This window comes from Colias philodice, chromosome 14, assembly GCF_061535455.1.
Source record: "Colias philodice isolate Cphi_HAF_F1 chromosome 14, ilColPhil1 Martin Lab GWU primary, whole genome shotgun sequence".
Classification (NCBI taxonomy): Eukaryota; Metazoa; Arthropoda; class Insecta; order Lepidoptera; family Pieridae; genus Colias; species Colias philodice.
In genome coordinates, this window is record NC_143099.1 from 5459441 (window position 1) to 5480401 (window position 20961).

The 20961-nt window shown below is 31.0% G+C and overlaps 1 protein-coding gene across 2 annotated transcripts; it reads right to left on the minus strand.

The window, feature by feature from the left end:
• Positions 1–1800: 1800 nt before the first annotated feature.
• Positions 1801–20912, minus strand: LOC149482838 (glutamate receptor 4-like). 2 transcript variants are annotated; one of them, XM_089703629.1, is made up of 16 exons: positions 20755–20912; positions 20559–20696; positions 19710–19813; positions 18993–19155; positions 18618–18832; positions 17945–18094; positions 16890–17087; positions 14590–14790; positions 12446–12673; positions 11060–11283; positions 10107–10244; positions 8749–8947; positions 6149–6380; positions 5239–5354; positions 3960–4115; positions 1801–2028 (listed from the first exon to the last, which is right to left on the minus strand). In XM_089703629.1, exons 1-16 carry the CDS (start codon positions 20828–20830, stop codon positions 1831–1833), a joined length of 2736 nt encoding a protein of 911 aa, XP_089559755.1. In that variant the 5' UTR covers positions 20831–20912; the 3' UTR covers positions 1801–1830. The 2 variants fall into 2 exon arrangements, with proteins under 2 accessions (XP_089559755.1, XP_089559756.1); XM_089703630.1 differs by lacking the exon at positions 12446–12673.
• Positions 20913–20961: the final 49 nt, after the last annotated feature.

Below are 20961 nucleotides of genomic sequence, written 5' to 3' on the forward strand. Positions count from 1 at the left end.
ATAACACAGGTAATAGGATATATAGGGATAGGATAAGGTACTGTGCGTAGGAGAACTAAAATAGCACTTTGAACTGTCCAATATATATTTTAATATCTGCGACTCTACGTATATCTACTAAAATAATACACGTTAGTACGAAAAAAATACTTGAATCAACGTATTCTATTTTTAGATAATCTAGTCTTATTTACTTAGTAAATATAGTGATGAAAGTTTTTATAGCATTGTGCTGGATTATCAAATTATTATTTTTTTTTTATAAAATATTACCGACACTGAATTTGCATTATTTTCATGATCCCGTCGCACAATTTAAAATCTCATCACTGTCTTTCTTTTGCGATCATTCAAATGATAAATTGAAGATTGCATTACATTTTAATTTAAATAATAGATTATCATAAATAATTTTTATAATAACCTTTTATTTTTATAACCTGACTAGTGGTCCGCCCCAGCTTAGCCCGTGGTACCTACATGTTTAAACTATCATATCTCTCAAGTTGGATCGAACTGCACATGGTGTGCGAATTTTATTATAATCGGTTAAGTGGTTTAGGAGTCCATTGAGGACAAACATTGTGACACGAGATTTATATATATTTAGATATTTCTATGCAATTTATAGTAAATCGCATTTGCTAGTTGATCATGATGCCTGACAGACTTCATGTCTTCCGTGATAGATTAATTCAGAATACTGATTGACGTGAATGACACGAAACACCAACAAAACGTTCGATCTGGTGATTGGTTTTATATTTTTACGAAACATATATGTAGTGCAGTAGTAATTAATCACGTAAAATGTTTATAGCTAATGGATTCTCTCAGAATGACCACCGTTTCTGCTAAAACATACACTAATAATAAGTTCAGCTAATTTTGGCAATTAAGTACGATATTTAACTGCTGATTGTGTTGGTAATTCCGTTTCTTGTGATTTTAAAGAAAAAAGCATGTAGGATGTAGGTATTCAAAATAACCGTATACTCTCTCTAGGATTTTATAACTTGCTGAAAGTGCTTACATGGATTTCAATACGAAATTTAGTCTGAATACCTTAATAAAATCCATTTATCTTACGAATGAAATAAATCACACAAATCAACCTATACATTTACAATTAATTTTTTCAGATAAAATAACCTTAATTACTTCTTTACTTACTTATTAACTTAATTATTTCTTTACAAAACAATTTGAGAATTATCGCAAATAATTCAAATTTCGCGCTGTCGCGACGTCAACACGTAATGGAACGTATCAATCGATGACACAGCAAAACGTGCTCGCCCTTATAATGCGAGAATTCTGAAAATGTTTTAACAGCATATTTACCCAAATTATGATTTTTTTTCCTAATATTTTAAAAGATTTCAAGTGGGTCACGTATAATACGCAGAAATTGATTACCAAGTAACTTATGAAATGTAAGCTTAATAGTGCAGTTTTGTGAGTTACTAAAATTAAACAAACATTTTAATCTCATAGCGTCAGGGTCACAGTTGGCTTTAAACAAATAAAATAATTGGTCAAATATCTGTATTTCCAACAACAATCAATAAATTTAATATAATTCAATTCACGATATAGCAGCGTAGCCTGCTTATGCAAAAATAAAATAATAACCTTTTTAGTAAATAATACTTAATATGTCTACGGTCTATATGCTACGTGTGCACAGTGCACACGTAGCACTGCCGTCGACTGTGTCGTAGACTGGTCTCGTAGTAGGGACAGCATAGCTGTCAACGCAGTTGCGCGGCTTGTTTGTGGATAAGTAAAACAATTCAATGAACATAAAATCTTTATTTCCACCAACAATCAATAAATCTCATCAAAATTAATGAACGACGTAGCGGCTCGTAGCACAGAGACCGCCCGTGACTGCGAGCGTTCTCGTAGCGGGGACGGCGTAGCTGTGGACGGTGCAGCGGAGCGCGGTGGTGCGGCTGGCTTGTGCAACTGGCGCGGGTCTAGGGATACTCGCCATTCGCTTAGTAATGCTTCTTTGTAGCTTATCTAGAAAACAATACATAGGACATTTTATACTTACCACGTTTGTAGTGCACGCTAGGTCCGAAAGATAAAATAAATTAGCAGACTCAATACAAATACTAACAACCGAAAGTAAAAATACACACACTTAAATATATAGGTACTAGTTATATTAGTATTTCAGAAAGCATTTAAGCATTAAGGCACTTTTTTAAGGACCTAGATGTATAAGAATTATCCACTTGTGTATTTTGCACATCATTGTGTACAAATGCTCAATAAACGTCAAAAAACAAGAGTGTTTCATTTAAACTGTAATTGAAATGGTTTTACCTAATCGGATCAATAACAGGGTAAAACCTTTCAAAAAGTAGGTAAATCAAATCACCGCTTCCTATCACGTCGCGTTTCATTCGTAACATAATAAATACGAAATACTGGTCTGATGGTGTATTCGGGGCTATAACACAATTTAGGAAAAAGTATGTATTTTAGATACTAATTTTGTTTTGTTAAAGAAAGGAAATTATAAATGTAGGTATGCCTTTTAGTTCTAAACCAAGAAAACTTCAGTATTATCATTAAAAGTCTCGTAGAGCGGAAGTCATTCATTAACGAGAATATTATTATAAAAATAATATGTTCACTCCCACATTCACATATTCGCGAAGAACGTAATATCAAAAGCATACGAGAAAACGTCAAATTAGTGCCTTACTGTGGTGCCTTGTATGTTGGTAAAGGTAAAGGTCCACAAGTCGACAAAAGCGTCTTACATCAAGGATATTCACGGAATTATTTTGATGCGAAAACTCCGCACCAAATGGAAATGTGCCAAGAAGATGTACATTATTTTAATTTCTGAGTGTAGTGCAACTTTGTGGGGCTGTTTAATTACCTCACTTTATTAATTATTCAAAGTTGCTCCTATCTGCGGAAAGTTACACGTACGTACAAGTGCACTAAATTATGACCTTTTAAAGCTCCGTTTGATAAACTTGCTTGTTTGTATTAAAGTAATTGTCTACCATGAAAATTTGTTGCTTGAATTACGCGCGTTGTAAAAGTAGCAATTTCGGTTTACAAAAGATTTACCGGTAATACCTTTCACAAAAATTTTAAATGAATCACTAAACTATAACTGAATTAAGAAAGAATTGTATAGTGGCTAAACTGATATCAAGGGGAAAATTCAACTAATCTCGTCTTTCATTCTTGCCAGGATTTACTTTATCTTATCATCTATAAATAAATTTTAATAAGAAGTTCCTGGATAAGCAATAATTTCCTTTCAAATTACAATCAAATGAGATACAAAAATCCAATTAAATACGAGATACTTACGATAAATACGACCTACATTCTACTGGAGACAACTCATTTTCAGTATGTATGCTAATACGCAATTACTGCTATAGTAACAATCAAATTTTAAGCGACACAACACAGAAATAATACAGATTTCGATATTCTGCTCAAAATACAAGTATTCTGTAACATAATGGAAGGTAAACGAGAAATCTCATCACTGATTTCCGACAAACATCGCAAAGGAGATCGAAGCATATTATTTATTACGCAAATACGTGACCTAGATCTGAGATATTTCTGAAAAGAAATAGGAAAAACGCCTCAAGCTTATCCTATTCATACAATAAATTCTTTATACGGGTGTTAAATTGTTTATTGCTACTTCACCAAACACTTCTGAATAGAATTAAAATTCTTTCTTTTTGAATGAATTTTGCCAGACAAAATATATTTATTTTTGTTAATAAACAACGACGATATAAGACATGATTTAATTAACCTTTTTTCGGGAAGCTTTTACCTGTGCTTTTACCTTATTATTGATCTTATTATATAAACCCATTTCAATGACATTTCTAAAGTATTTTATTTAAGACAAATACCTATACATTGTTAGTATTTCAACGATAAAATATATAACTTACCCTTTCCTTCACACTGATCTTTCGTGCGTGTAACATAAAGTCTATAACAGCTACTATAAGTCCGATAACGCCTCCAACACCAAGCACTAAGAAAATACCACTCGTGTTCTTCATTTGTAAGGAACCATCGTCATCTTCATCAGATTCTGTGTTTTCCTATAAAAATTGTTTGATTTTATTGTACTGGTAATTTAATGAGAAAAAAGTGTATATCTATTTACAAGATAATATTATCAAATTATAATTACGTCACATAGAGTAAAAAAAATTATATCTATAATTGTTTACCTAATGAAATTAAGGAAAAGGAAAATTCACTTCATTTCACAACTAAATATTCACTTTAATTAATTGCTGCTTTAAAACCTAATCAAAACTACAAATTATTTAGAAACGTACATTCAATATTCATAAAACTAACTGGAAAACTGTTTACATATTAAAATCGGATAACATTTAGCAATCTATATTAGAAATCTAAATTGAAAAGCAAAGCTGACGGACCGATATATCAACGTACACCCAAAACCGCCGACTCTTTGTATAATTTTATATGAAGGTTGACGACGTTAGAAGGTTTGTAAAGCTAAAAGCACTATAAGAAATTGTTGGAAACTTCTCAGTTAAAAGGGTTTAAAAGTAATATTGATTTGTACACCTAATGCCAAGTTATTTTATAAATTCCATTACAAAAATAAGGAACATAAAAATTGTTTTAATATAATATGAGATGACACTTAAAGTGTGTCGATAAAAATGTAAGTTAATTCAAAAAATTTATACGATACACGTAGCTGAAATAAAGTAACCATGTCGAAAGGAATTTTCATCGGTATTTTAAGTTGAACGACACTAGCGATAAAGGAAACTTTAAACGCGTTGAAAGACATTTTATTGAACAAGTAGCTTAATAAGTAAAACACGTTCTGTGGATTTCCTTATAGGAACAAATATAATGTACATTGTTCAAATGTTTATAATATTCGATGAGGAAATTAAATTCTTTAATTTCTTAATGCATAATACTCGCGTCAAATCAAACACAAGATAGTACTATCTTCGATGAAATTTATCTTAATTCCTATCAACTTCGTTAAGCTTGTCACATGTAGTATAAAGTTAAATTTAACAAAAGGAACTTAACTAGCAGTACTTTGCCAATAATTTCAATATTTTATGAAATTTTCATTATTAAATTAATACTCAACTACTATGACCACTAACCAAATAGATCTAGAATGTTCTAGAACATAAAGGACTTTTTAACTTCAATACTTACTTCACAATGAGCATCATTGTCCTCTTCCTCCCACCATTTTCTCTTCAACGCCAGCAACTCACCCGACTCTTGTAAACCTAATATTGCGGCGTCAATCAAACTTTTGAAGGGAGAATCTAAAAATTAATTAAAGATAACCATTATAAACGCAATAATTTTGACGAAAGAAAAACAACAAAAATCCTTGTTAAACTTAGAGAAAGTTCGTTTGGATTTAGGATATTACCACAGTCTCAAAATTCATATTTTTATACTGTGATATTACTATATTATGATGCGTACTACAATGATGCAGTTTTTACATAAAATAAAAAGTAGTAAAACATGTCTTTAACAAAATGTTTAACATTTTATGAACGACTTGTAAAAAAAACAAAGTCATCACTTTGAAAATATACGTGAACTAAGTATAAAATAGTGTTTTTATTTTATTTAAAACAAAGATACAAATAACAACTAAAATTAAAGACGGTTAACGAAATACATAGAACAAACTTATACTAACTGTCGATACTTGGAAAGATTGCGCTCTGATGAAATGAAAGTTTGTTCCGAAAAACAACTGTCTGCTGCCAAGAGTCAAAAGAATTTGGAACTATCGCGTAATACTGGATCGGAAAATATAGCATCAATAAGATTCCTTAGATATAAGAAATAGCATGGTTTTAAAACATAAGCTTACTATACATATTTTAAAAAATAATGTAAACGTATTTAAAAAAACCATATTTAAAAGGAATATTAACACATGTAGGTACTTATAGCCTCCGTTAATTTACTTACCCAATCGAATGAAAAAAAATATATATGGAAGCTGTTTCATCAATTTTTGTTTTAAGTAATACGTATCATTTCAGTAAAAGCTTTTCAAATAATCTGAATTTCAAACCAAAAATGTTTTATTACTTACTTTTTGGCATAGCGATTCCATAATCCTTCGAATCCAGTTTATTTCCGACCATTTTAAGATCGCAGAATCTTTGCATATAATATTCTATGGCAGTGGATTCCATAAAAAATGCATATTTCCCTTTACTTTTTAATACTCTGTTCAAACCTTCTTCGTTATTTCGCGTAAAAACAGTGGGCTTTGCCGCATTCATATTGGACCAGATCTTTTTGTAAACCGTATCATTTGATGTCTGAAAAAAATAATGATTAAGTAGATGCGAAATAAAAAAGTAAGCATTCATTTTTATATGAAGATTCGATGTATTATAAAATTTTAAATGTATCTATTTATTGAGATAACATCAATTTTAAACATTAATAGGCGATTTACTCTTGATATAAATTATGTACATTTTTTATTTGTTGATAATAATAATTAATCAACACTACTAATAAATAGTATTAACTTAACCTAACACAATTTTACATAACCCTAATACCAAAATAGAAACACAAAGCCATGAAAGATACGCGCTATTGTCTCCAGAGTGTGTCTGGAGTCTGGACAATCTCGTTTCCTCTGCCATAAAGTCATTTGGGTTATCGTGGCAATCTTTCATAGCACTCACTTGCATTACTTCTTTGCGAAACTTTTATGGTTTTCGCTTTAAAAAATTCCATAGAGCATATGGAAAGAAATGTGTAATTTTTACTTTTATTTTTCTTATATCTGGATCTTAAACGACATCGCTAAATGATAAAATTATCTATTGCTTTGACAAAAATTTTGCTAAGTTTGTACGAAACATTTCTAATTCAATTAAGATTAGATGGAGCACTCAAGTTCGAGTTTTAGTCTTGTTTATATTGTAGAAAAAAAGTTGTTTAAGTAATATTTCTTGTCTTGAAAACAATTATGATGAGCGTAGATAATTTCGTTTTAATTATTCTACGACCTCTGAGTGATTATCTCCAATGACAATTACGCTATGATACTAGGTCTTGTTTGTCTTCTAATAAGCAATAAAACTTGATTAATTTCTCGTTGTTTAGTTCAAGATTAAATTAAAGATTAGTTAATTCAAACACATCCTATATCTATCTAAATAAATCACAGATATTTTAGTTGATATTTCATAAATTGCATAAGTGACTTCTGTGTTAAAAATAAATAGGGCAAATAAAATTGCCCGCTAGTCAATAATCAACCAAATATAAACGTTTTATATGAATTGAGAGTTATAACAGAACAATCCCGAAAAGTGGTAAGAATATCGCGGTTTCACTAACACTCTCACCTGCGTTCCATTGCACGTGTCACAATAAAACGTACACTCAGCAAATTTGCATTGCAATACAAACTAAACTAGTAAAATAAAATAAATAAAATAAAATAAACACAACGACATAATATTATGTATCATCACGAAACGCGAACATATATTTTATAATACGAGAGGCAATCTAGAATACATAGATTATTATCTTAATAAATTAGACATTTTCATTTAAAACTAGCTGTGCCGAGCGGTTTCGCCCACATTGCTACTGTTAGTACCTATAGCGTGATATTATAGAGCCTTCTTCGATAAACGGGCTATCTAATACTGAAATACTTTTTCAAATCGGACAAGTGGTTCTTGAGAATAGCGCGTTCAAGCAGACAAACAAAAAAACTCTTCACCTTTATAAGTAGGTATAGATTAAAAACCGAGTAAAAAGGACAAAGGTGGTACATTAAGAATAGTCTAGACTCTGGACAGTATCGTGAAACTGAGTACAAACTCATTAAGGTTATCAAACCGCAGCACACAGTTGCTCAACTTAGTTGAATTTATCTTTCACAATGGCCTTGCTACTGTTTAAACCAGCTAACTAAACGTTAGTAAAACATCGCTCTATTTCAATTTATCACAGCTTTTACACGAACAAGTTATATTTAGTAGTAGTTTAGTTAAAACAATTTAACACATAATTCTACACTCTTAATTAATAAATGCCTTGAACACGTCATGAAAAATAGAGGATGTTATTCTCTAAACGATCAGAACACCATCAGAACTTTTTTACTGCTGATGAAAGTAGACAAATGGACAATGAAAACAGTATTTCCTTTGGGCACCTTTTTATCTTATAACATTATGTTGATATTAAACGCATCAGTTAATAACATAAGATGTGTAGTATGTATGTATTTATATCCCAAAAGGGTTTTGGGACTCAAATGACAGGATGGGAAACAGTTAGATAAAGGTTCACTCACCCACACTTATTGAAACGCAATCACACCGTAAATATTAAACACTATACCTACAATAATAAAATAGGTGTATCTGTTTGTAATATAAATAAATTTTTACGATTTTGTCTATCTGTTTCTTCCGGCTGATGTCGGGAACGGCTTAACTGATTTTGATGGTACTGTCACTGACAGATAGCCGCACATCCGCTATATAAGGATAACTTCAGCTACTTTTTATTCTGATATTTTATGAATATTATAATTACAATTACGTGGGGTAAACCGCGGGACGCAGCTAGTACACAAATAAAATACATCATTAACAATAGAAAAAACGTTATACCATTTGCATTACGCCCACAATACAATAAACTTACTTCAAAGAACTTATAAGTGGAGGCGTTAGTTACAGCTCCGTAAGCGATTTTATTTTGTTCGGAGAGATCCTTTATGTCGGTTATTTCTGTGCTTCGTCTGTTGTTTCGTAGGAAAGTCGACATGTTGGCCGTGTAGGACGCTGTAACGATGAGAGCGAAAAACCACCACATTCCCGTCACCCAACGAGAACCAGCCGCTCTGTGTGGAAAGTAACAAACTAAAACTACAATATCATATTTATATACATCATTATAGAGGAAATTATCTTGCTGCCAATAGCCGAAAGCCTTTTTAACTGTTTTGAAGTATTTTCATACATTATTTGTCAAATGATATATAAGCTTAAAAGATCATAATCTTAAAACCGGATTATAATATTATTAAGATTAATTGCTCTTTTCCAAACTATCACGAGCCATAATTGTTTGAGGAATGTTAAAATACAGTAATTACTTAATTAAATGGTATTTTACGGGCTTAAAATCCATTGTTTTGTTTAAAAATATCCAATTATTATTTCTGCATAAATAATTAAGCACGCAATTAGGTAGTACCTACCGCAAAAAAAAATCCCAATTTCCATTTCTTACGTTGTATTTTTTATACCTTGGCGGCTCTGATTAATAATTAATTTAACATCTGCATATGGTTAAATAAAATCTCCATTTATTAAAAGGAGATTTTATTATACACTGATGCAATAAAAATGTGAATATCAGATGAATTAAATACAAAGAAAATTCAGACAAGTTATGAGAAAACATGGAAGAATCCCACTGTAAATATACTCGTATTAGTTAGTTCTTTAAAGAAACGAATCTTCAATGGCGGCGCTTATCATTCCCTCTCGCTCACACACGGCCGTACGGTATGCAAAAAAAAATGGAAAAATAAAATCACTAAAATGTATTTGATTTTCCCTATAATAGTTTTTATCATAAATTTACAATGACAATTATGCATTTGCGAAAGTAAATAATGTTTTATTGGAATTTGACAAAATATGTTCTTTGGGAAAAGTTGTTCAGTTTTATGGGCTTATTACAAGTATTATGGGGATTTTATTACATTCTGTATACGTAAATATGATAATTCATATAAATACACAAATACAATAACAAAAAAGGTTGTCAACAAACAATTCGAAATAATTAATAAAATAATTATAAATTTACGTTATTTTTATTTTCTTTTTTGATGATCCTACCATCTGTCAAAGTCAGCTTTGGCCGCCATTGAAGATTCGTTTCTTTATTGAACTGACTAATACCTATTACCTATAAATTAAAGACAAAATTATCACACGAATAAAAAATAAATAAATAATAAACTAAAATAAATGAATATCATATCTTACCTAGGCAATATATCGCAGCCCTGCGTCATAATCGAGCCCATGGTCAACCACATACAATTGTACAGGCTCCATATATTCTGCAGGTTCTCCGGGTTCTGATTGCACGGGTGAGGGTTCACCCAATCGCCTTGGCTCATACTAAAGCACAGACACTAATTACTTACACACAAATTGTAAACTTGATACAAATACTGGCAGAGACATTGCTAACAAAATGTCAAATGTCTTGTAAGAAAGTGACTAGAAAAACTAGAACGACTAGAAAAGCTATGTAGAAAAACGTACGAAATAGAGAAATTCAATCACTAAGTTGCAGAACTTCTACGATAATGGTTCAAGGAAATATTGATCGCAAAGTCGCAGATATTTATTTTCAACCCATGAAATTGCGAACCGTAAGTAATAATTATACACAAAAATAAAATCCAAATAAATGGAATTAATAATGTTCTGTGTAAAATGAACTTTCTAAATTAAAAATAACATATTGATGAAGCAAAACTGAAAGGACTATAATCACTGGCAGCTTTGGTTCTGTATATATTACGACATATAGATTTTACGTAATTGCTTTTTCTCGCTGTATGAATATAATATTCCAGGATTTGATTAAATCATACATACCGAATGTTACCAGTATTGCCAGTATTTTCAATTTTCGTTATTAATAAAGTTTTCCGTTAGTTGCATGTTGGCGATGAGACTGAGTTTGTCAAACATACCAAATTAAAATTAGTTTACAAAGGTTTACAATAACAAAAATAAATGGAAAATTTATAATATTATATTTCTAAGTTTACAAAGATGATAATAAACAGTTTAATATTAGTGTATTTGTTATCAAAAAGATGAGATCTTATTCATCGGAAAAGTTATCAACATTTTTCATCCGAATATCACAAGATGTGAACAACTAATATTTTAATAAATGAAATTAAAATTAATTTACTCACCGTGCACACAGCAGCAGCACAAAAGAAACTAAAATATACGTGGTTCCCAAATACAGCCACACATCCAAAGACAAAGGGCTCAAAAAGGAGAACATATCTGGTATCTCCGGTTCTGGTTCTTTGAACAACATACTGATTCCCAACGACATGAAAGGAGTCGAGAAATCAACAGCTGCTAGACGCTCGGACGTTATCGTGAAATCGCATACCGCTAGCTCAGCGTTCTGTAATAGAACGCTGTTTGTAATGTTACAGTATTGTGGGTTAGAACTTAATTAAATAATTTATTAAGATAAAGTCATGAAATTATTGCCTTGTGATCCTAATATTAATAAGAACCACGCGTAGAATTGTCATATTAAGAGGTTTGTATGCTTTTTAAGCACAACACTGATATTAGTTTGCGAAAAGCTGCAAAATTTGCGTAATTTAGTGAGTGAAATAATTAAAAGATTGTCCTGTCGGCATAAATAACGTCTATTTAATTCGATCGAAATTTTATTAATACTTCTATAATACTATAATAACATTTTGCATAATTTAAATGTAGCGAATGAAAGCAAAAAATAACGATAGCATTGTGCGATTGAACAAAGGCAAAAGCGATTTCTACAATAATAAATTCTTGAATATAACACGATGTTAACAAATATGGAAGGAAAACGGATTATCTTTGCTCGTGTTTGCTATTTTTAAGAAAAATCTTTTAAAATTCCTCACGTTATTACATAATACTTTTATCACATTATAAAATTTAAAGATCACTTTTATTTATAATGATTTTTATAAAATTTAACAGTTAATAAACTTTGGCGATGTTAAATTAAAAACGCATAATGGTACTAAATAAGAATATCTAGCTAATTACAATATATTGCTGCTAAAAGAAAGATTCAATTTAATTTAACTGAAAGCTCATACCACTTGTTAGATCAAAATAACAAAGTTTGCAATTCACTGCTCCGAATAGAATTTAATCCAGTTAATGATGCGTGCATGGTAAATGTTTATACGTGTTCAGAACAAAAAATCTATTACCTACATTTACATGAATGCATTTAAAATACACATATATTTATGGGATTTATTTAACGGATCATTCGGCTGTTTAATTTGTGATGGTTGTATAGGTATTATTGGATTTTGAAGAAACTGTTATTTTACAGCTAGAGCGAATTGAGATAAAACAATTAAATTAAAATTATACCTAGATTTTTAATTGACCTCATAGCATCTACATTACTTAGATTTAGATATATTATAACTGTTGTTTTAGAATTATCATTGATAATTAATAAAGCTTGAGGTAAAGTTTAAATGACCAATATCTTACATTTGACTTACTACTATAATAAGTATGATACAGAAATTTAAAAAATTACTTACATGTTCAAGCAAGTCCCCAACAATGCCATCCCACTTCTTGATCCCATCCACCTGATTCCCATACTTATCTTCAGCCACTCGATAGAACTCATACTTAAAGTCCTGATGATGTTCCCTCCGTATAAAATCGAATATAGCATCTATAAGGTCAACTGCGTAACCGCGATATACAGTTGTGCCGTTAGAGGTGTCTATATCAAAGTAGGGTTTGCCTTTTTTTGATACAACCTAAGGAAAAAAAGATTTTTTTCTTAAAACACGTTATCTCTATATTGTCACTAATATGTTGTTTCGTTTCATGATAAAAGTTGATAAATGTCTTAATACTTAATTTTTAAAATCAATTTCGGCCTACGATACCCATACAATTTATCTAGAGGTTCGTCTGACAAACCTTCTTAACGTGTTTTTAAATAATAAAACATAGTTCTTACTTAAATTAATAATAAAAATACTTGCAAATTACAAAACGCAACAAAACGGAATAAATATCTTTCGAATAATATATTTTATTTTCTCTCGTTGTTAACTTAGTTCTGACTTCTAAATGAACAATGAACAAAACTAGTTTGTTATTGTAGAGCCATTTTAATAGGCAACATTTGACAGTTCAACAAAATTCAACAACGTAACCTAGTAACCACGACATAGAATAACATGATATTTCGTTTTGTTAGAACTGCACATTTGTTTAACTTTTTTCAATTTTATTACATATTTATAATAATAATGACCGATAGAAGTAATTTTAGGACTTGATTTTACTGATAAACCATTCTAAACATAATGAACAATTTCTGATTTAAAGAACTGACGTCGCTACAATTTTGTGTCAATAAACCTTTTTTCTTTTTAAATACCAGAGACGTTACTCTAAAAATCGAAATCTGACATCTAGAATCGAATGCATTGATTACTTGGGAATAAAAATTATCATAAATTATTGACATGTGTTTCAAGTTCGATTGACAAATGTTTCAAGTCCGTATCGATTAATTCACTTTAATCGATGTTTTTAAGCAGGTTACCACCCTATGAAGATAAAATTGATAGACGTCAAATGTTGCCTATTAAATTGGCTCTACTATAGTTCGAAGCTTGAGTACTTTTTATAAGGAGAAAACTATATTTAAGTTTTAATCTCAATTCCACTTCACTGTGCTTGGGAGTGAATAGTGTTGAATAATATTTATATTTATATTCATTGTGCACTATAACTTATTTCGTTTCATATTATTAAAAAGGTTTCAATTTCTATATATTATACAATCTAAGTATGAGTCAAACTAAAAGCAACAAAATACTATCAGATTTAAATAAAACAAATATTTACATAAATCAGATATTTCCGTAACATCCTACATCCTACCTAAAGCTGCGAAATGCTCGCCTACAACAACACAATAAAACTAATATTTCACAGTCGTGTCCGTCAGATTAACAAATTATACAACTTACATAATTATGTTATTCTCATAATACCAAATATTTGTAGTACTTAATTAGTCTAATATTGTATGATATGAACACACCGCCAAACGCGCAAGACGTATTTCATCCCGACAGGATCACCATATGGTGTAGATTTACGGAAAATTAAATACATCTGACATATCTGAAAGTGCGTTTATTAATATTCAATGTTAGCTAATGTGATATGCTGAATCCTCAGCATAATAATAATCCTATCGCATTTTCTCACTATACAGAAACTACTGAATATATTTATATTTAGAGGCAATGTGTACCAGTTATTGAAAATTTTATTTTTTGCTGTTAAATATATTTATTTGGACTTGGACATGTTTAACCTTTTAAATATGATGCAACAGCTATTCATGTACCTAAGTAAATTTTACCTTTCAGTAAGTGAGAGAGAACTGTTCAGTGCTTTGCCAGGATTTTTATTATTCTTTACAAGGAATAATCTCTTGGTATCACCCGGCACCCCTATACGCTATGAACCATGAGCCAAACTTATCATAAACATAATATTAATGTTTATCAATTCAGTAAAAGATTTTTACTTTTCGCAAGGTCATCTGTCACATGATTAAGTTATATGATTTATCTTAAAAGTCACAAGAAATCAATTCCTAAATATATGTACATAACGAATATTTGAATACATAATAAATATTCACCCGTATAACAGACTTGGAGGTTCTCGCCGCCGATCGATCCGTGACGTCCTTTTCATCTGTAATAATGTCCGTCTTAGAATCCCAATAGCCTACGTAAATGAACTGACTCTCGTTACTGAATTTAGAATAATGCAGGACGAAGTTAGTTCTTTTGCCGTTCTCATCGAATTCAATGTTCCCCGTAAAACCTTTCGCTGAAGTCTGAAAACAGATTCTCAATTATGTAAATCGCGCCATTCATTTTTATGTTTGCATTTTTCAATTTATTGTTAAGTGAAGTCGAGTCGTTATAAGTAAATAGAATTACACTGAAAATAGAAAGTGCTTGAAATGCACAATAAAGAAATATAAAACCCATTCAAAAATAAATTTTACATAGTGTACGCCTGAAGTACAAGGTTTAGTTATATCAATATAAGAATATAGATTGAACATTGGAGAGGGACGGACATACATTACTTTAGTCGTTAGACCAAAACTTGAAAGGACTGAAATTAGTGATGGAAACTAAATGGTGAAAGTTGTTCCATGATAAGATTAAATGCACCCGAAGGCCGAAGCTGTGGACACAAGTGTATAGTTTAATATTATTGCACGCCTCATAAGCGAAGCGTTGAGGTGGGTACTACTGTCACTTCGCGCAAAACATCTGATTTTTCAAACTTAAAATGTCTTTATGTATCATACATTGCACTTGTAAGATAATACATACACACACATATTAAGAAAAAACACTATTTTTAACATTCATGATATTTTTGATGTCATTTTTGTTATTTAAACTAGTTAAAAAACAGTTTAAAAAAGTTCTGTCTTGGACGTCCGTGTGTCTGTATGTGCGGAGGATTTTCTTGTTAACACGATAGCGACCGAAATACTTTACTAATCGAGTCTTTTTTTTCTCTTACGCTTGAGTATGCTCAGGAATAGAACCCTTTCATTTTTCAGGGTCTGATTCGATGTGGTTTAATTGTTATTAAATAAACAAAAATAATAATTAATAAATAATTATTAAAAAAAAATTATGAGGCGTGCACTTTTGGATTTTCCAAACTATTTTACTTTGCACTGTTATTTCTATTAGTTTGTTTTGAGTAATTTTTCAAAAAATAAACATCAGGCATGTAAGGCAGGCGCCAGGCACTTACATGTAAGAAGATAGAAACAGAGAGGTACAATTTCTTGAAAATGATAATACAAATTTATTTCGATTTTTACAACACTCGTAGATATCACGAGTCATTGTTAAAAGAGAGGGTGCAAAAATATAAATCAAAACTACCCTCAACTAAGACTTATGCAAGAAAGTTATCAATCAACATGACCTGTCATATTCCATTATAAAAAAATTAAAAAATGAATCTAAATATTTATAAGGAATAGTGTAACATACTACATTACATACGGCATATACGAGGTATTTATTTTATTATAAAAACAAAGTTTATTTAAATGTATTAATTCCTTGCTCTACTATATCACCTCAGCCATGCAAACGCTTTGACCAAACTATGTGTCAACTCTAGGGTTTCCTTAAAGACATTCACTAGTAATTATTCCGCAATTTATGGGACGATTGAAGTCCCATAAAAATTGGACATATTTATGGTGGCTGATTACAAGCAACATTAGACAAGCGATAATTTTGGCTTGTTTTTAGTTTTTAATGGCATTATAAAGTATCGTAAGTTTAAATATGCAAATGATAATTTAAAATTCTATCATACATGTTAGCTAGATAATTTGTCCAGTTGGAATCATTCAATCCTTATATGGTAAAGTAAGTATAGTAGTGAGAATATGGAAGGACTTTGTGATGTGTTTTTTTACAAATTATATCTAAAATAGAAATGTTAACCTGACAACAATGGCATTAATAAGGTGTAGAAAGTTTAAAAGCGTTCCAGGAGTAGAAAATCAAAATATGGCTAATTAGCCATATTTTAGCTGTCTCTTTTTCGTTCACCATAGTTGAATCTTGCCACCTCACTGACGCCACTGCCACCTGACGTAATATTATGTGCGTTAGTGTGCCGTTAACAAAGATCTTGATTGATTTTCGAATTTAGTTTTGGTAAGATATAGTCGGCACCATTTTACTTATAATAATCATTGCCTTTTTACATAAAATATGTTTCATCATCATCATCAGTCCATATACATTCCCACTTCTGGAACACAATCCTATGAGGGTTTATACCCTCATAGGAGTGTGTTCCAGATCTCTGCCTGTCAATAGGTACAACACAATATATCGGAAACTCTATAAGCAAAGACACACAGAAAACAAACATTTCTACCTTAGTCAAAGCTTCCCGTAACGCGTTTCCGCTCGGCCAAGCGTTCGCCTCGTAATCCGCGTTATTGTTCATAAAACATAATGGCGGCGGATCGCCCACTTGACCGTACCGACGCGGGTAGTCTTCGCTCTCTAGTTGCATGCTACGTATCGCTTTGTCTAAATGACTTAGAGCATCTGCTGCTAACGCGGTTTCCAACTACAATTTCTCATTTATTGAATAACATAATAAAAAACTGAACCGTCTTCAAATTGACAGAGCTAAAAAATATAAACAGGACCAACGTGCGGGAAGGCTTTCATATGAAAAACGATCATCAAAACCGGTTCAACAGTCGATTTTTTTTTTTTATATAACATATAAAAAATACAGTGACATTGAGAGCCTTTTACTATTTTTGAAGTCGGTTGAAAAGAAAATTTACAGCTAATACAATTAGTAGAAAATATATATACATAAGTTCAATTACAATAATTATCTACATTTACATAATATCTACAATTATAACATAGTAAAAATGTCGGTAAAAAAAAACAAAATGTTTATTGAAGTTTATTAAAATCACATAATGCAACTTTCAAGTTTTCAGCGAACCTCGAGTTATAATGTCAGTTTAAATGCTGCCGTAAAACTGACATTTACAGACGTGGAGGTAAAGTTTCTCGTATAAATACTTATGCTACGTATAATGCGAAATAAACGGGCAAAATGTAATATGACATTTAACATGCCCGAAATAATTTTCAATTTTTACAATGAGAGACGTTAAAAGTAGACTATATTATGATGTACAATTCATTACTTTGATATGTTATGATGTTACTTTGATATTTAATTTGGAAAATATTTTATTGAAAAATAATTAAAATCCTATTTCAAACTAAATAAAATTAAACAATTTGTTTGAATTCGCCAATCTCTTTATGTACCCATTGTAATTAAAATCAAATACTTAACATTTTTATTTCAATTAAAATCACAGATTCTAAACAAAACTTTTTTTTGATAAATATGCTTATAAGATGTCTAAGCATAACCAGTAATATAAAACTTACCCGAATAGAACAATTAGCAGTATTCATATCCATATCTTTCCATTTAATATCATTGGGTGTGGTTAAATGCATTGTAGTTACATTTGCCATAAGATCCGGTACATCTTCCAAATTAACTGTATATGCGTCCAGATTCGTCAATATAAAACTCTAAAAACACACATTTATGAGAATATTGTTATTTAATCAAACTAAAAGTATGTACTTAAACATTATGAAAATACGAAACTATGTAAAGTAAACGTTCATAACTATAACGATATTACATCAACTGGTATTAAAGAACAAAATAAATCTAATATATTACTTTTACAGTAATAACCAGTGAGTAATGTGTGAGATTCTCAAATTATATCAAATGTAACAAAAGAATATCGCTACGGACAAACAAATAGACTCGCAGACGTTATACCATTATCGTAGCGTCATCATTACACAGAACAAAAGCTTCCCGCCCCTTCCAAAGGTAACTACTAACAAAACATTAAAAATGTGCACAGAGCGTAGAAAGCAAACGGGAAGGAAAATCCATTCGCTTTTATGTACAATTACATACTTCGTACCTATATCTAGGTACCTTAAAGTAAATAAGAGATTTTAATAAAATATTCATCAATCAAACACAACACCGGTGTTCCGTGGACCAAAGAACATTTATCCAATAAAAACGTACTTGATATTGCGTGGAATTTTCAACTTGAATAATCTCCTCCATATATTTCCGAACATTTTCCACGGCGCAATCCATTACGTGATAGCTCATGTGCTCCACCTTGAAGACATTTTTAAATATTTCCCTATTGTCCCCTTCCGGGTCCAGTTTTCTGTATAGAATTGGATCATTTTTGTATGGCCATGTGTTTATCACTTCTTGTAAACGGATGAAACCTATAATGTTTTGTTGATTTTAAAATAGTGTAGGATATCAAATCAATGTTATTTTGGACTCCATTTTTACATTTTTTTTTCTACTCGTGAAATATTCACTAGTATAATTAAAATAAAGAAAAATGACATATATTATGCATGCAAAATTTTCACGACTTACTCCCGTCGTCTTCGTAGAAAAATGTAAATTTATCCCATTGCAACTTTTTAATTAGCGTGGCATACGCTTTTGATATAAGTTCCGGCGGCGGGTGGTACATTAATGTATATGAATTTTCATATAACGTATCTGGAGGTTCCCAACTTAGAGCTAAATGTGATATCTGAAAATATTTTTATTTTAATGACACGTGCGAGAGCTCGTTAAATCTTAAAAATAGGCGTTTGATTCTGTGTTGAATGTTTCAAATAATGAAGGATCTCATTATACGTGATTGTTCTATTTTAGGATGGAAAATAATTGAATGAAAAGATATTTTGAATAAATAAATGTACTCTGGAAATTGAATATATTTTCAATACTTGCAAATCGCAGAAATATGATAGAAAATACTGCTCAATAGTACGAGTAGAAAATATAGCTTTATTTTTTAACTCACTGAGTTTTTATGTAAACAATATTACATTTAGGTACACGATTTAAATTATCCTAAATCATATTCATTGTTTAATGTCTAGCATATTGAAGGCTGCTATTCATGCAAAAAGCGTAATACAACAAAACAGCGAACACATACATAAATCTAGCAAAAAGAAATCTCACACCGTATTTACATGACAAACACAAGACGTTCAAAAGGCATTTTGCAGCGTGTTCACTCTAAAAGCTGCAATCTAGTCCGTGATCGTATTTGCATTTATATGGATCATAACGTACATTGAGTCTGTTGCAGAGCAAGCAAGTCGTGTCACAGATACCGTTCGTCGGCCGAGGGTCGATGAGGGCCACGATGCCTTTGTTATCTGACGTGTATGGGCACACTGGAAACATTTTGGTTTATATTAAAACCTGATTTTCTGGAATCTCTTTTATTTACGGTCAATGCGGGTAGTTAAAGAAAATCCCCATGGCAATGAGATGATACATTGCAGAAGCCTGTTTCTTTTTAGCCTCAACTACATACACAAATATCGTATGACTAAATTGCTCCGCTGCAATGTGGTTGCGAAGTGAAAGAAAGAAAACAAACGAGCAGAATTTCGTATTCATATATTAGTAGTAAAATAAATATGATAAGGCCTGTAGTAATTGGTATACGAATGTTAGTGGTGTTCTTTAAGAAGACTAATATAATGAAAGTTAGTAACTAACCAAGAACAGTTTGAAGACAGAGAAATAGGCTCTTAGATTTTATAGGCTTTTAAATCTAACGACCCAGCTTAATTTCGTCTGGTGTACGCAGTAAAGGCCTAGGATAGATTTTTAAGGTTTTATAGATATAAGCCTTGAAATTAACTTAGTTACTTTATGTACTTAGATCGGGATTAGAATTAAAAGTTTGATTCATTTTCAAATTCTACGCTATATCTGTTGGTCTCTGGTTCAGAAATCCTAAATCCTAAAATAATAAGAGCAAACACTATTTGCATATTTTTAATAAATTTCAATATTAAAAATACAGCAGAGATGTTACAATATCAGTTTAAAGTCAGGATTAACTAACAAAGTAAACTACTTTGCATTTCATAATATGTATTATAAGTACTAATCAAAATAAAAACTTACGTTCTAAAGCCGTGGAATAGCTGTCGACGACTTGCAAGTACATAGCCCGCCCATGATACGACCTCGTAGTGCCTGAATTCACAATATTCTCAAAAGCCTGCGCCGACGTTGGCAAAGTTTGTTTATTAAATAAGCCGCCTGAAAAATAAACAAAGTTAGCATTCGAACGATTGAAGCAATACTATTGCAAACGTACCTATTGGATAACGTGTGCTCACTGCTGCATCTGTTATTGAGTAATTTATCAAAAATAGCAATAAAATTGCTTTCATTTTGTAATGAAAGGTAAATAATCCTAATGTCAATAGTGTTTAGACGGGCTTGCGACTCGGCAGCCGCCTCCACACCGTCTGATGTATTTTTGGAAAATCATTTTAGGTCACGTCGTTTAGACGCTGCATGC

Excerpts from the sequence above, each read along its gene's own strand:
- LOC149482838 (XM_089703629.1), bottom strand. The coding sequence starts at position 20,830 with ATGAAAGCAATTTTATTGCTATTTTTGATAAATTACTCAATAACAGAT. Across the intron at positions 8,948-10,106 it reads GGCTGCGATATATTGCCTAG|AGCGGCTGGTTCTCGTTGGG; the intron begins GTAAGATATGAT and ends CTTTCCACACAG. Across the intron at positions 4,116-5,238 it reads ACAATGATGCTCATTGTGAA|GAAAACACAGAATCTGATGA; the intron begins GTAAGTATTGAA and ends CAATTTTTATAG.